Source organism: Silene latifolia, chromosome 9 (assembly GCF_048544455.1).
Source record: "Silene latifolia isolate original U9 population chromosome 9, ASM4854445v1, whole genome shotgun sequence".
NCBI classification, from domain to species: Eukaryota; Viridiplantae; Streptophyta; class Magnoliopsida; order Caryophyllales; family Caryophyllaceae; genus Silene; species Silene latifolia.
Genome location: NC_133534.1, coordinates 142,447,838 through 142,463,218, shown reverse-complemented (window position 1 = coordinate 142,463,218; position 15,381 = coordinate 142,447,838). Strand labels below are relative to the sequence as shown.

The 15,381-nt window shown below is 35.8% G+C and overlaps 2 protein-coding genes across 2 annotated transcripts; both read right to left on the bottom strand.

The window, feature by feature from the left end:
• Positions 1-6,112: 6,112 nt before the first annotated feature.
• On the bottom strand, positions 6,113-9,043 carry LOC141601689 (protein FAR1-RELATED SEQUENCE 5-like). Its single transcript, XM_074421984.1, has 3 exons — positions 8,550-9,043; positions 6,719-7,802; positions 6,113-6,676 (listed from the first exon to the last, which is right to left on the bottom strand). Exons 1-3 carry the CDS (start codon positions 9,041-9,043, stop codon positions 6,113-6,115), a joined length of 2,142 nt encoding a protein of 713 aa, XP_074278085.1.
• Positions 9,044-11,228: 2,185 nt separating this feature from the next.
• LOC141601688 (uncharacterized) lies at positions 11,229-12,647 on the bottom strand. Its single transcript, XM_074421982.1, has one exon. The coding sequence runs from the start codon at positions 12,645-12,647 to the stop codon at positions 11,229-11,231; it is 1,419 nt and encodes a 472-aa protein (XP_074278083.1).
• Positions 12,648-15,381: the final 2,734 nt, after the last annotated feature.

Below are 15,381 nucleotides of genomic sequence, written 5' to 3'. Positions count from 1 at the left end.
CGTTTTCTAAACAGTCAGAACACGGCATACAGCCGTTGGCTAACCCGCGCCTCAAGCAGGCCTTTTATTTCTCATTTTCAAAACCAGAGGGAAGCTCTTTACACCGCCGGCTGGCTCGCGCCTCTTATAGCCATCTGGTACAGGGCCTGTTCCCTTCCAGCATTAGTCTAGGACGATCCCGACTCCGGTTAACCCGGATATAGGGCGGATCAGATGACTATTCAAATCATATTTGCAAAATGCCTTACTAAGACAAATGGATCATGTTATGCACCCTAAACCTAATACGGTAAATGGATGTTTAATTTCCGTCTTGCATGCAAATCAACCATTAATCCAACTCGACATCTTATACTTGATACTTGGATTAAATCAACCGACTTAGAAAGCTCTCACATGTTAGGTTTAAAACATTGGATGCGCATTCATGCATTTAAACCGTTTTATCAACTTTTGCATTCAACCAACCAAGATCGATCAGTAGAGGCCGCTAAACGCGGGCGGGATTGGGTGTCTGATTAAAGGGCTTCCTAATACGTACCTTCACCTCTTACTCAGAAACTTTGGATAGTGGACGACCTTATCCAGGGCGTACGAGAGTCATTCTAGAGATAGGATGCTAAAGAGGGACGATTTCCTTATCTTTAGTACCTATGTCAAACGCTGCTTTGTGCTTCGATTTGACCGAGGTATAAAGTGGAATTCGAACGGGTTCCAGGCATCCCACAAATGCTTGGTGGCGACTCCGAACATCTCTAATCGTTTTGAAACCCTTACCGAGACGAAACCGACCGATCTAAAAATGATCCGGTCGAAAGCACCTTTACGCCGCCGAGCGTGGCTTTCAAAAAGACCGCTGCGCGTCCGCAGATCGAACCGGACCCGCAGGTGGGCCATGTTCACACATGTCATTGAAGAGGCCGATTTTTTATACATACAAAAAGGTAAATATGTTGATCATACTTTTTGTTATATTATGTTAACTTGGTGCTTAAGTGTATTGTTCTTTAATTTGATATATTTCAACTACTCCAGAAGCCTTGTGCATTGAGAAAAGAAGGTGAATTAGTTTACAATGTGAATGAACATAACAATGTTGAAAATGGGAATGAAGACAACAAGAAAGAGGTGTCAGAATGGGAGTGTGACAACAAAAAAGAGGTGTCAGAATGGGAGTGTGACAACAAAAAAGAGGTGTCAGAATGGGAGTGTGACAACAAAAAAGAGGTGTCAGAAGGGGAGTGTGAAAATGGGAATGAAGACAACAAGAATGAGGAAGAAGCCAATACGGATAATCTTATAAATACCCTTGTATGTAGCATGTTCTCTGAAGATTATAGTGAAGAACCCAAGGCAACCAATCCCAATCCAAGCTTAGATATTAGTACTGAACTTGATTTACTAAGAGGAGACACTGACCCATGTACAGAGCCATCTAAGTTTCAAAGATCGTATTATTCGACTACGTCTACTACACCAAGGGAAAAGGCACTGTTCTTGCTAGGTATATTTTATTCTACTCATTATGTTTCTTTTATTTAATCATTCTGTACATTTCGTTTGGGTATTATGTGCATTATTAATAAAGATAATGTACATATGTGTAATTAACTGACTTGTTTTGTGTAACGTCCGAACAAAGTGAGAAGCTCTTTGAGTTTAAGAATGTCGTGGGTACCCGATATCTTTTTGCATCTCTAAAACCACCTCGGTATATAGCAGATGGTGTGGTTGATTGTTGGTCAGCTTACTTGAATTTCAATGAACTTGAAAGAAAATCTTCAGCACCACGTCGATTCTTTGCTTCAACCCTCGTATTTGTATATAAAATTTTATTTCATTCTATATTACAATAATTTTATGTTATACAAGTGTATATTAATAGAAGAATATTATGTTCTGTGTGTGCAGCAAGCATTTCAAGGGCAAAGGAAAGAATTCAAATTTGAAAGAGAATTGGAAGTATTCAAGAGGCATTTTAGAAATGAGTTAAATCATGCTGGGATTATTGATGTGACAAAAGTTGATATGGTTAGCTCAAACAATATATATAGTCAATACAAAGTGTTTTCTGCTGGTAATTTACTCTCGTAACAAATTTGATGTCTGTTGTATCTTCTAATATTTTCTTATATAAAACAGTTTTTTTTCCCAATAATATCCGACAAGCATTTTTACCTGTTCGTATTCAATATGGAGAAGAACAAGTTTGTCATTCTTGATAATCAACAACATGATGAAACCCCAAAAACTCGTTATGGAAACAAACCTTGGATTATGGTAATTGTTCAGTTGCCTTTCATTGGTTATTTTTTCTTTTACAATGTCATATTTTTTGCACGGTCTCTCTAGACAGTTTGATCTGAATTTTTCCATGCAGCGTAATGCTTTGGCAGAATATTTCAATGACATTGGTGATTTGAAGGAAAGAGTAAGAGCAATGGAGCCTGCTGTATTGAAAATGCCTTGGAAAAACCATCAAAATGTTGTTGATCGTGGTATTTACATAATGAAACACATGGAAACGTACAAGGGGGTGATGATTGGACTTGTGGGTTGACAAAAAACAACGTAAGTTTCTAAACAATTTATATCCAATAATTGTAAATGTACTTTTGGTTTAATTAAATGATCTTTCTTAAAGTATTAAAAGCACATTCATTTTTATAAGTTACCTATCCTCAAGATATTTTAACTTTTGTAGATGGATGGACTTCGAATATTGAGAATCAAATATCTTTGCACTTTGGTTTCATCCAAGTGCAACATTGTTTGTGATGACGTTTTAACAAAGGTGAAGCAAAGATCAAGAGAAGCCCTTCCCAAAGAAACTGGATTCGTCTGATGAAGAATTCTACGAGGGTGATGAGACTGTTGGGGATGAGAAGATAGAAGATGAGGTAGTTGGAAAGAAAGAGAAGAGTACCGATGATATTGGTGTCCCTGACAACAATGAGACTGTTAGGGTTAAGAAGAGAACAATGGAGGTAGGTTGTACAGAAGGGAATATTATACCAGATGGCTATGATGCTTGTGAGAAGAATGAGAACATGACAGATGTGAGTAATACAAACGACAAGAGTATAAATGAGCATAATCTGCTGGTTTGCGGTGGTGACACTACCAAGGGCGAAGTCATCAACAATGAAAATGTTCATGAACATGAAAGAAGTCAACCAGAGTCTCTGAGCATCCTTGCAAATAGTAATTTACTAAGCACAGATACATGCATTATTACTCCTCTTACCGAGTTTTAGAATTGCATTGCTGATTATGTGTCGTATAGTAGAGGAAAACATACCGATTTAGCCAGGTATATATATATATATCTCTACTAATGTACAATATTTCAATTTAAAATGTTCTGTATCCTGTTTTGAGTTAACACTGGTAGTCCTGAACCAGGGAACTTCTTGTGCATGTGGGTGAAATTTCTCTTCGGCGTATTGAAATGGCAACGCTACGACAATCTAAATATTTAACGAGTGATGTGATCGATTGTTGGGCAAAACTTTTGAATGCCAAGGAATCTAGAAGAAACTCTTCCGAGCCTTATCGATTTTTTTCACCACAAATTGTGTCTCGTAAGTCAAATATTTATATAAAATTATTTCAACAAGTAAATTTTGTAATGTTTTTTCCCTTGATTAACATCAAAAACTTTACTTGTCTTGCATCTGAGATGATGCTTCATGGAGAACTGGACACTGTTGAAAATTTTATCGTGATTAAGAATATAATGAAAGAAGAGTTTACCCAATTCTCGGTTAACCCAGATAGAATTGATTTGGTTAGCATTGACAATATACACTCTTTCTGCATGTTATATTTAGTTTGCTTGTTGCCTAATTAAATCTTTTAAAATCTACAGTTCTTCTTCCCAGTTATATATAAAAGGCATTACCATTTACTAGTCATTGACAGCAACAAGTATAAGTTCATCATCATTGATAATGTGCATCGTGACGGAAAACCAGAAGAATTTTTCCACGATAGACCACTGTCTTTTGTAAGATTCTATGCTCTCTTTTGCTTAACAGCACTACATACTATTCTTATTCATTATTGTGAATGTACAATGACTTTACATAGAGTGTACCTTCCCCAAAAATTTTGTGTCTGTCTTAATTTTCTTATTTTTGTGATATTGTACCTCATAATTATTAGTGTCCTAATGTTTTCTTGCCCCCCTTCTCCGCCAGCGTAATGTTCTAGCAGAATATTTGAAAGACATCGGTGTTTCAAAGGTAAAAGTTGATCGCATTAAAAAACTGCAGCCTATTCTTGCAAAGATGAAGTGGAGAAACAACACTAACAAGACTGATTGTGGTGTTTAGGTTATGAGACATATGGAGACATTTAAGGGTAATCTAAATTGGACCTGTGGGCTTAAAAAAGGCGACGTGAGTTTCAGAAGTAATACAATTATTTTTAATACATAATTCAGTACACATTTGTACATGTTCTAACCCCTTGTTTTCTTTATTTTGCTAGGATGCTCCCCTACTGATTCTGCGGAAGAAATACATTTCATATATGATTTCAACAGAAGACAATGTATGTTTTGATGTTGTACTAAAGAAGGCAATGGATTTCCGTTCAAACCCACTGCCATGGGAAGAATATGACGATGAAGATGAGGAAGATCTTTGAATTAAAGTGTAAAAACTTTTTTAGTTTCGTTTGTGACACGTGTGTGAGTAATGTAACATATATTGAGGAAGTCATGAGTCGTACAACTTTGAAGTTTGAAAAAATTTTAATTCAAGAGAGTGTTATATTCTGGAAACAAATTTCAATAAAGTTTATTATGTTCTTCTTTGAACAACAATAATGTTTATTGTGCAAAACGCCTTAAAATTATTGTACTCTGGGAAAACAATTCCAATCAAGTTGATGATGTCCCTGCAGAACAACAATAATGAACCTTTAATACAAATGTAATATACTTTGGCTATAAGAGTAATGTACTTTGGCTATAAGAGTAATGTACATACAAGCCTTTAAGAATGTTCTTTGCAGAACAACAATAATGATCCTTTAATACAAATGTAATATACTTTGGCTATAAGAGTAATGTACTTTGGCTATAAGAGTAATGTACATACAAGCCTTTAAGAATGTTCCTTGCAGAACAACAATAATGAACCTTCAATACAAATGTAATATACTTTGGCTATAAGAGTAATGTGATTTGGCTATAAGAGTAATGTACATACAAGCCTTTAAGAATGTTCCTTGTAGAACAACAATAATGATCCTTTAATACAAATGTAATATACTTTCCCTATAAGAGTAATGTACTTTGGCAGTAAAATCGAATTGTGCATACAAGCCTTTAAGAATGTTCTCGTAGTGTATATTATGGATGTCTGTCCTTGAATCAAAAATTTGCACCTTCCACTTCGTTATAAGATTCTTCTTCTTCATCGTCGTCCTCCACATCATCAGATTCATCTCCTTCATCGTCGTCATCTTCATGGTAGTATTTGGTGAATATGCAACAAAATGTAAATTAAATATCAGATTTTATAAGGAGAAAATGGCCAAAATGAACAACTAAATTGATAATAGATTTAATGTTAACCAAATATACATTGTTGAAATTCTCATCTGTGCCTTCAGAACAACCGTAATGTTCATTGCACAAAGAGCTTATGTGCCTCCATATAAGATTGATGATTTTTGAAGGTAAACACTATGCGCTATGCTTGTATAATTTAATAATTATTTAACATTAATGTAATATGCTTTAACAAGAAACCAAATTATACATACCTGTCAGATGGTTTGTTTCTTTGCAAGTCCTAGAGTTGTGTCCTTGGCGGCCACATGTTTTGCAGTACCTCTTCTCTTTTCCTCTCTTATTTAGGGCTTTTAACATTTGTGATTCAATTCTCTTGCCCTTGGTCCTACCCTTGTTTTTAGATTTTTTAGGAACATGAATCACCAACTTCTGAGGTATTTTGCAGCCCACGTACTTTTCTATTTCTTTCATCTTGTCGTTCTTCTTTGCTGGTACACTTCTGTTACTAATCATATCCAATCTAATATCTCTCAGTTTTTCAATCAAAAGCTGCATGTCGTTATCATCACACTCAGCTACGCTGATTCAAAAATAAACCTCTTGCCACAACTCAGTACTCAAACTTTTCCGGTCAGAAAACTTTTGAGAGACATCTATCAGTTTGCCATCTTTATCAAAGACAGGCTTACTCATTGCAGCTTTTGTCCATCTTTGCATTATGTCTTTGTTCGGTATTTTCCGAAAATCTTGGTTGTGTAGAATCCAAAGCGAGTGCTCGCACAACAAGCCCATTCTCTGAAACATAGAAGAGGAACAAGTAATCTCCATGTTATCTGGTGAATATTCTACGTTCCATGACTTATTTGGCATCTGCAAGTCTGTTAGAATATATATTTTTGTCTCATCAATCTTCTCCACATCTTTAAAACGGCAATCAGACAAAGCTACAACCAATTCTGTTTGGAAGTGTTTGAAAATGTTGTGCGAGTACATTTCAGAAGCATGGACTTCAAGGTTTGACTTTGTTTTCCATGGGATTTCAGAGTGTTTGTTGTCACTGTTCAATTTGGACTGCTTGTGTCTTTGTGCTTCCAAGGCACTCTCATAGCACACCCAAAACTCAACAAGGGTCAAATGAGGTGTGAGGAACTGTCAAAAGAAACTGTTTTCACTCTCAGACCTAGAAGTAACCCTCATCAAGCCAGACATTGAAACATCTTTAAAATAGGCAGGGATCCACTGTTCCCTGAGATCGTACAAATCTGAAAACCACTCGTGTTCTACAAGTTGATAATCAGTCATTATCTTCCTCCATTGTTCTTCGAATTCATCAGGCTCAAGTTGGTTGTTCCAAACACACCTATTGAGCCTGGTCTTAAAATCCTCATCTTGAAACAGTTGATAACTGACTTTCTCTCTTAGTTTCTTCATTATGTGCCACATGCACAGTCTGTGTGTTGACTCCTTAAACACTTCCGGGACTACCGACTTCATTGATTTGTCCTGATCAGTAATTATAATTCTCGGTTGGCACCCGTCCATTGCTTCCAAAAATGTCTTGAACAGCCATGTATAACACTCAATACTTTCATCACCTATCAACCCAGCTCCAAACGTTATGCACCTTTTATGGTGATCAACTCCAGTGAAAGGCACAAACACCATATCGTACTTGTTTGTTCCATATGTAGCATCTGCTGATAAAACCTCACCGAACAGCATGTAGTTCTTTATGCAGATCAGATCTGCCCAAAACACTCCAGCCAGGCACTTGTTTTCATCTACTATAAAATCAAAGTAAAATGAACTGCATGTGTCTTTTCTCCCAATAAGATTTTCAACAAACATTTGTGCATCAAAATTACAAATGTAGGTTTTTATGTCCCTGACAAAGTTTTTGAAATCAACCTTTGTAGCCCCAATGTTGTCGTAACCTCCACACAGCTCCTTCCAACCTCTATAGGCTTTCACACCACCTAGTTTTAGCACCTTTACCTTTGTGACAAATTGCTTATGTACCTCTGTCATTTTTCGGTTTCCTTTCAAGAATATTGCAGATTCAGGCGAAGCAAGTGGATGGTTATGCGCTTTATGGAATCTGGTAACAATATAAGTTCCATTTTCTTGGTATTTAAACAGCACTAATGCACGACAGTCAATTATTGTAATCGGCCTCACATGGCTTATGTCTGTCACATCAGATTCTGCATCATTCTCAGCAGTATCAGTATCAGTATCAGTCCTCTTCCTTTTCCTACTTTCCTTTACACCTTGCCTATTGCAGACAACATTCCTTAATGCAAAACTGTTTGGTAACTCATTGCCTTTAATCCTTTTTGTTGTTGCAAGTCTTGGCGTAAACCCACAGATTGTACAATATTCTTTGTAGAATAACTCTGCTGATTCTAGCGTTTCGAATACTTGTCCTACTTTAGGTTTCTTTTCCTCTGGACAGAATGGAATGTACTGGAGTGCATTTAATGTTTCAATTCTTGTCCTTGGTGTTTTAAAGCTGTTATTTGTAGAAGAAGACGTAGTTGCATCACTTGTACTCATTGTCTGGTTCAACAGTAGTTAAGTAAGTAAGTATATTGAATATTATTGCATCAATAATGCAGTAATCCAATTCTAATATGCTCTACAAAGATTGGCAATTTATTTCGTACAAATAAAGGTTCATATATAATGTATTCCTGCGAATGTCCATTATCATGCCTTTAAAGGAACATTTATTTTACTGCTAATGTTCATAGTAAATATTGTTGTCCATTTTGATAAAGCATATATATAATGTATTGAATGCTAATGACATTAAACAAAAAAATAGTCATAATATTATTTCATTAATATTAGAAAAATATTTACAAAAGCCATTTCAGGCTTTCAAAATGGTAAAGCCTACTAAGGCTTATACTGAAAAAAAAAACACAAGATAATATCTAATAACAATAAACACAAGATAACACAACATATTTCTAAACTAATCTAATAGTCGGAGTCATAATAACCCTCATCCCCAGACTGTTCCTCAATTTCATATTCTTCTTCTCTTTGCTTTAAAAATTGTCGTTCTTGTCTTTTGTGATGTCTAATTATTTCTGCACGACTAGACATAGTCGTGCAGATGCAGAATCTTTCAAGGAGCCGATAATTCTTTGTGATAGTTATTACACCATTTTCATTTCCGTGAACCGCGCCCCGGTAATAATCCCTCTCCTTTACCTCTGGCTCCGTCTCTATAAGGAACCACATTGACCAGCCCTTGCACACCATGGCCATGTTTCTCTTTTCTACCCTCCCAAGTCGATTAAAAAAAATCCGGAGGAATGCCTGATTAGTAAGGAAAGGATGTAAAGGACGACTGTGAGATGGTACATCCATCTCCACAGGAATGTCATCTCCATCAAACCATTTTGAAGAAAACTGTCTTACTTTCCATTCCCTATAATGGTCCATGAAATTTTGTTTGTAAGCATCATTCTTGTAGGGAACTATCGTGTATTTTGAGTAGTCCATTATTTTTTTTTTAAAGAAAATTAAGTACTTTTCTGAAGAGATTAAAAGTTTTGGTTATTGGAAAAGGTTTTAGAAATGAAGGTAGGATGGAAAAGTGGTTGTGTACTCTTGGGTTTATATAGTGGATTAATTGAGTATAAGAGATTAAATTCTGTGAACAGTTGTGTCTTTTCAACTGCCACAAACATTAGCATGGTAATTAATAAATTGGGTGAAGTTATCTATGTTACTTAAATCTCTTGCATAAAACAGTATATGCACACTATAAAAATACGTAATGGACATTTGAATTAAACTGAAAGCACATTTATTTTCCAAATAATGTTCCATGTTGTTTTTTAAATAATTTAATGTACCTTTAAATATAATATAATGTAGATTTTCCAAACAGTGCTTAATGATATTTTAGTTGCACCTAATTATCAGAAAATGCAAATTATGAATATAGATAGTGGACAATTTATTTAATGGAACATGTTTTTTTATAATTAATATAATGTACATTTAGAATTAATATTCAAATTAATGTGAATAGTTGTGTCTTTTCACCACTTAAGCAAGTTACAAACCGTCATTTGACATATTGAACAGTTGTAAGACCACTTGCAAAAGGTAATAATTACGTGCACATCCTTATTATATATAATGCACATTTCACTAAGACTGATTGGACATTTCCTTATGAAACGTGTACAGCACAACACAACACATTATTTTTACATGCAAAATTACTTTTCAGTTACTTCAAATTGCACACTTTTCCTTTCTCATTATTTTTAGTACATTTTTTCTCACCACAAAGTACATTTGCGTTTATCATCCTCCTAAAATCAAACAAACAAACTATAAACCCTAATTTAACAATAAATTTAATCAAATCCGAAATTAAGTTGAATTTGATTAAATTCAACTTTAACATCATCATAAAGTCAATTCAACAACGATTCAGAAAGGAATTAAATAACATTGAATGAACATACCTCAATATTGACTGTAGAAAACAATAATTCCAGATGAATGACGAAATCAATTCCGATTTTCCTTACAAAGTTTTGATCTTGAAATAACTGAATAGCTGATGAATGTAAAAGTTTGAACAAATTGACTCCGATTTGCGCTTCGAACACAGCAATTGATGATGAATAAACGATTTTAGATCACTAAATTTGATATCGAAAGACAAAAATTTAAAAATTAAGGAAGGATTAATGATGAAATCGATTGATTTTGTTTCGTGTGGTTTGATTTTGTTACGTAGGCTTGATATTTTGACATGTACGGTCTTATTTTTGTTTTCCGTGAAATTCTAAGAGAAGCGCGTCTAATCTCGCCTTGAGTCTTATTTGATGGACGGTTGAGAGTCATTCTCACGGTTCTCACGATAAGCCCCGTTCTCACCGGAACTCTACCCTTATTATTATTATTATTATTATTATTATTATTATTATTATTATTATTATTATTATTATTATTATTATTATTATTATTGTTATTGTTATTGTTATTGTTATTGTTATTGTTATTGTTATTGTTATTGTTATTGTTATTGTTATTGTTATTGTTATTGTTATTGTTATTGTTATTGTTATTGTTATTGTTATTGTTATTGTTGTTGTTGTTGTTGTTATTGTTATTGTTATTATTGCTATTATTGCTATTATTGCTATTATTATTATTATTATTATTATTATTATTATCATTATTATTATTATTATTATTATTATTATTATTATTATTATTATTATTATTGCTATTATTGCTATTATTGCTATTATTGCTATTATTGCTATTATTATTATTATTATTATTATTGCTATTATTGCTATTATTGCTATTATTGCTATTATTGCTATTATTATTATTATTATTATTATTATTATTATTATTATTATTATTATTATTATTATTATTATTATTATTATTATTATTACTACTACTACTACTACTACTACTACTACTACTACTACTACTACTACTACTACTACTACTACTACTACTACTACTACTACTACTACTACTACTATTATATTTATTATTATTATATTTATTATTATTATAATTTTTTTTTTTTTTTTTTTTGCAAGAAAGATATCTCCATTTTTATTCATCCATTTAGGGAACAAAAAATGGAGTAAACTTACAAAAACTATCCTCTAAAAGCCTAATACAAGGCTCCAAATCACAATCAACTAGGAACAAACTCTACTAAAGCATCCAATCTGCTACCATGACCACGAGCAATCATTCGAATGCCAACAGTATACTTAATAGTTTGTAGGAGGATGCTAACAGGCCGTTCCTGCCCTGTAAAAATCCGCAGATTTCTTTCATGCCAAATTTGGTTGATTGCCACTGTAAGACTTGACACATACCAACTGTATTTCCAATGTCTTCTATGCCTCCGGCTTTGGCTCCATCGAATCTCCCTTTGTAAATCCATAGCAGGTCTCATAATAGAAATCCAACTCAACAGAGCTTCCCATAGCAGCTTAGAATAAGAACAGTGAAAGAATAAATGGGAATGGGTTTCAGAATTATTTTTACACAAAGAGCATCTGTTAACCAAGATCAATCCCTTCCTGATGATGTTGTCAGAAGTAGCCAATTTCATTTCAGCAGCAAGGGAGGTTGTAACCCAGTGTGCAGGGATAATGATGGGGTGAGTTAGAGCTTTGGCCCAGTTATAAATAGTACCAGGAGCTCGCACACCATCATAAGCAGTGGTTAGAGTAAATTTGCCATGCTTCACACAACTGTGGAGAAAATCTTGTACAGCATTGTGATTCCCAAATTTCTGAAGACAAAAATCTCTAACTGCCAGTATACTTCTGAAACTTTCAGAAAATCTATCAGCAGATTTCACAGTCCAGATAGTACTTCCATTCAGAGCATATACTATGTGCCAACGTGCCCAAAGACCATCAGAGTGCTCAATTTGCCAAAGCCACCTGAGAAGCAAGGCTCTATTCCAAGAGAGAAGCTCCTTAATACCAAATCCACCCTCAATCCAGGGAAAACAAATAGATTTCCAACTTTTCATAGTCATGTGCCTGCAACCATTGGTAACTTGCCAAAAGAAATTTTTACTCGATCTATTAAGTAACTTGATTACCCCCTTAGGCAAAAGAATGGTAGAACACCAATAAGTTTGTAGTCCCATCAGCACTGAGTTAATCAACTGCAAACGCCCAGCATAACTCAGGAAAGAGGTTGTCCAATGATGAATTGCCCCCTGAACCTTAGTAAGGAGGGGTCCAAAATGATCAAGACAGAGCCTAGATACATTGAGGGGGACCCCCAAGTATCTAAAGGGGAAAGTACTATGGGAAAAGTTGGTGAACTGTAAAATAGCAGACTGAACAACAGGATGCACACCTCCAAAATAGATGGAAGTCTTATCAGGATTTGCTTTGAGACCAGAAAGCCTGCCAAAATTATCAAGAACCTGGACAACAGCAGCTACAGAAGGAATATCTCCCCGAGTAAAAATCATTAAATCATCAGCAAAGATGAGATGGGTGAGGTTCAGTTGAGTACATTTGGGGTGATAAGAAACATTAGGTTGCTTGCAAATAACTCTTAAGTATCTAGAGAGCACTTCCATACTCAAGACAAAGAGATAAGGGGAAAGAGGATCCCCTTACCTCACACCACTCTTCCCCTTGAAAAATCCATGACTAGTCCCATTAACTTTTATAGAAAACCAAGAACCAGTAATGCAAGTCATTATCCATCTAATGAAGATTTCAGGGAAATGGAAAGCTGCCAACATATTTTCAATAAAACTCCATTGCAGAGTATCAAAAGCTTTGCGAATATCCACCTTCATAAGACAACGGGGAGTGAGGTATTTCCTGCCATATCCTTTGACCAAGGCTTGAGAGAGCATCACATTTTCAAAAATATCCCTCCACTTAATAAAAGCAGCCTGCTCTCCACCTATGAGATCAGGGAGGAAAGGTTGCATTCTTTTTACCAGGATTTTACTAATTACCTTGTAAACAGTAGAGCAACATGAAATTGGCCTATAATCAAGAACACTGTATGCTACTTTCTTCTTAGGAATAAGGGAAATGATGGTAGAATTAGCCTGTTTAGAGAGCTTACCAGTTTTAAAGAAACTGTCAATAGCCCTACAGAAATCCCCTTCAATAATTGGCCAAGAATGCTTAAAGAACTCAGCTGAAAAGCCATCTGGTCCAGGACTTTTATCAGAACCAATGCTAAATAAAGCATCCTTGATTTCAATCTGAGAGACAGGGCCCTGCAATGCATGCCAATCCTCAGTAGAGATAGTGTTTCCTTGAGCAATGTACTCCTGATCAAGGGCCTCAACAGGGGTAGCTTGCCCTAAGAGAGTGGAATAATAATCCACAAAAGCAGAAGCAACTCCATCAGGCCCAGATTTAAGAGAACCATTTTTGTCTTTAATGGAGCCAATCACTTGCTGAGCGTTCCTTTCAACAATTTTTGCAAAAAAGAATTTTGAACTACAGTCATCTTGATTGAGAGAATGAACTTTAGCTTTCTGTCGAAGCATACTTAGCTCAGCTCTCTGTAAAGCACTGAAAGTATCCAGGAGATCATGCTCCTTCTGAATTAGAGAAGCTGATAGAGGGTCAGATTGCATAGCAGATTGGCAACTGTGAAGAGCATCCCTAGCCTCATTGACTTGAGCAGTCAAGTTTGTATAACTAGCTCTATGAAGGCTAAGCAAATCATGCTTAAGACTTTTCATTTTACTGAAGAGGATGTGCATAGGGGTGCCATAATGAATGCCCTTCCATTTATTCTTGACAATGTCATTGAAAAGAGGGGACTCAGTCCAACAGTTCAGAAAACTAAACCTTTTCTTGATAACCACCTCAGAAAAGGCAGTGACAAGGGTAGGAGAATGGTCAGAAATCCCTGCAGGGGGGAAGAAAACCGTGGAATTAGGATAGCTTCTCAACCAAGCATGATTAACCAGAGCTCTATCCAATTTGGACCAAACTCTTGTTCCCATTTCTTGCTTGTTTGTCCAAGTAAACTCACTTCCAGTCCCAGTAAGATCATCTAGACCAGACTTGTAAGAGGCACTGATTAAACTCCAAGATATCATTCATATCAGGAGGGATGTTACTAATACGTTCTGACAGATCCCTTACAACATTAAAATCCCCTAAAAGAAGCCATTCCTCAGTGAGAGTAGAAGAAGCAGCCAAGTGACTCCATAGAGCCCTTCTTTGTGCACCATCATTGAAACCATAAACCATAGTGAGCCAACAATTTTTGCCAGAAGCATAGTGATTCAATTTAAAATGAATGAATTGCTCATTTATAATGAACTGATCCAAGTGGATAGTACTAGGATTCCAAAGACACCAAATGCGCCCATTGTAGTGAGCAGTGTAATTGGTAACAATACTGTATTGAGAGAAATGGTTTTTGACAATTCTTGCAGCATGAGGTTCCTTAACTCGAGTTTCAAGGATACCCAACACATCTAATCTATTAATTCTAAGAAAATTATTAACCTCAGCCTGTTTCAAAGGATCATTCAGGCCACGAATATTCCATGCATAGAGCTTCATAATTGTAGTTTATCAGGTGGGTCATCATCCTCTAGTGCTCCAGCAGAACTATTTCTATCAACCTCACTGAAGACCTCATATCTGTTAGTAGTAACAGTCTGAGTAAAAATCTGATGAAATTTGACTAACTGAGTCTTAGAGCCAAGGGGTCCATAGTGCATTACAACTCTTTCCACCATGGTATTAGCTTTTTTCCTGAAAGGAGACAAGCCTAGTCCATGACATCCTGAGCTCCTCCTATCAGAGAAAGCAGCAGATACCCTAGTAAAAGGAGTTGAGGTACCACCTATACCATGGCCTCCTGCCAAAGGCAACAACAGGTGGTATCGGGGCATTTCTGCAAAGAAAGAAACAGTACCATAACTAAGAGGTTTTTGGCCTAGCAACAGGGGTCCAGAGTGCCTTACAGAAGGTCGAATAGACACAGCTAGCTTCCTCATAGGGGAAGGAACTGGCTGTGACTTATCCTGAGCTGAACTACCACCTCTCCCTATGCATTCTGGGCCAGGATTCTTAGAAATGGCATTGCTCTTGGCAGAAGAGACTGGTTTATAGACTTTAGTAGATTTAGCAGATTTGGCAGCATTAGATGGAGGTTTGTGAGGACCTTTTGGCTTTGCCCCTTTGCAAGTCCTAAGTTCATGTCCCAACTTTCCACACCCTTTACAATAGAGGGAAGCCACTCATAAGTGACCCTTTGGGTAGAAACACCATGAAAGGGGGTTTTAATAGAGATAGTATCAGGCAAAGGCTTGGCAATATCCA

Excerpts from the sequence above, each read along its gene's own strand:
- LOC141601689 (XM_074421984.1), bottom strand. The coding sequence starts at position 9,043 with ATGGACTACTCAAAATACACGATAGTTCCCTACAAGAATGATGCTTAC. Across the intron at positions 7,803-8,549 it reads GAATATGAAATTGAGGAACA|GCAAGGTGTAAAGGAAAGTA; the intron begins GTCTGGGGATGA and ends TGTCTGCAATAG. Across the intron at positions 6,677-6,718 it reads CAATGTCTGGCTTGATGAGG|TTCCTCACACCTCATTTGAC; the intron begins GTTACTTCTAGG and ends TTCTTTTGACAG.
- LOC141601688 (XM_074421982.1), bottom strand. The coding sequence starts at position 12,647 with ATGGAAGTGCTCTCTAGATACTTAAGAGTTATTTGCAAGCAACCTAAT.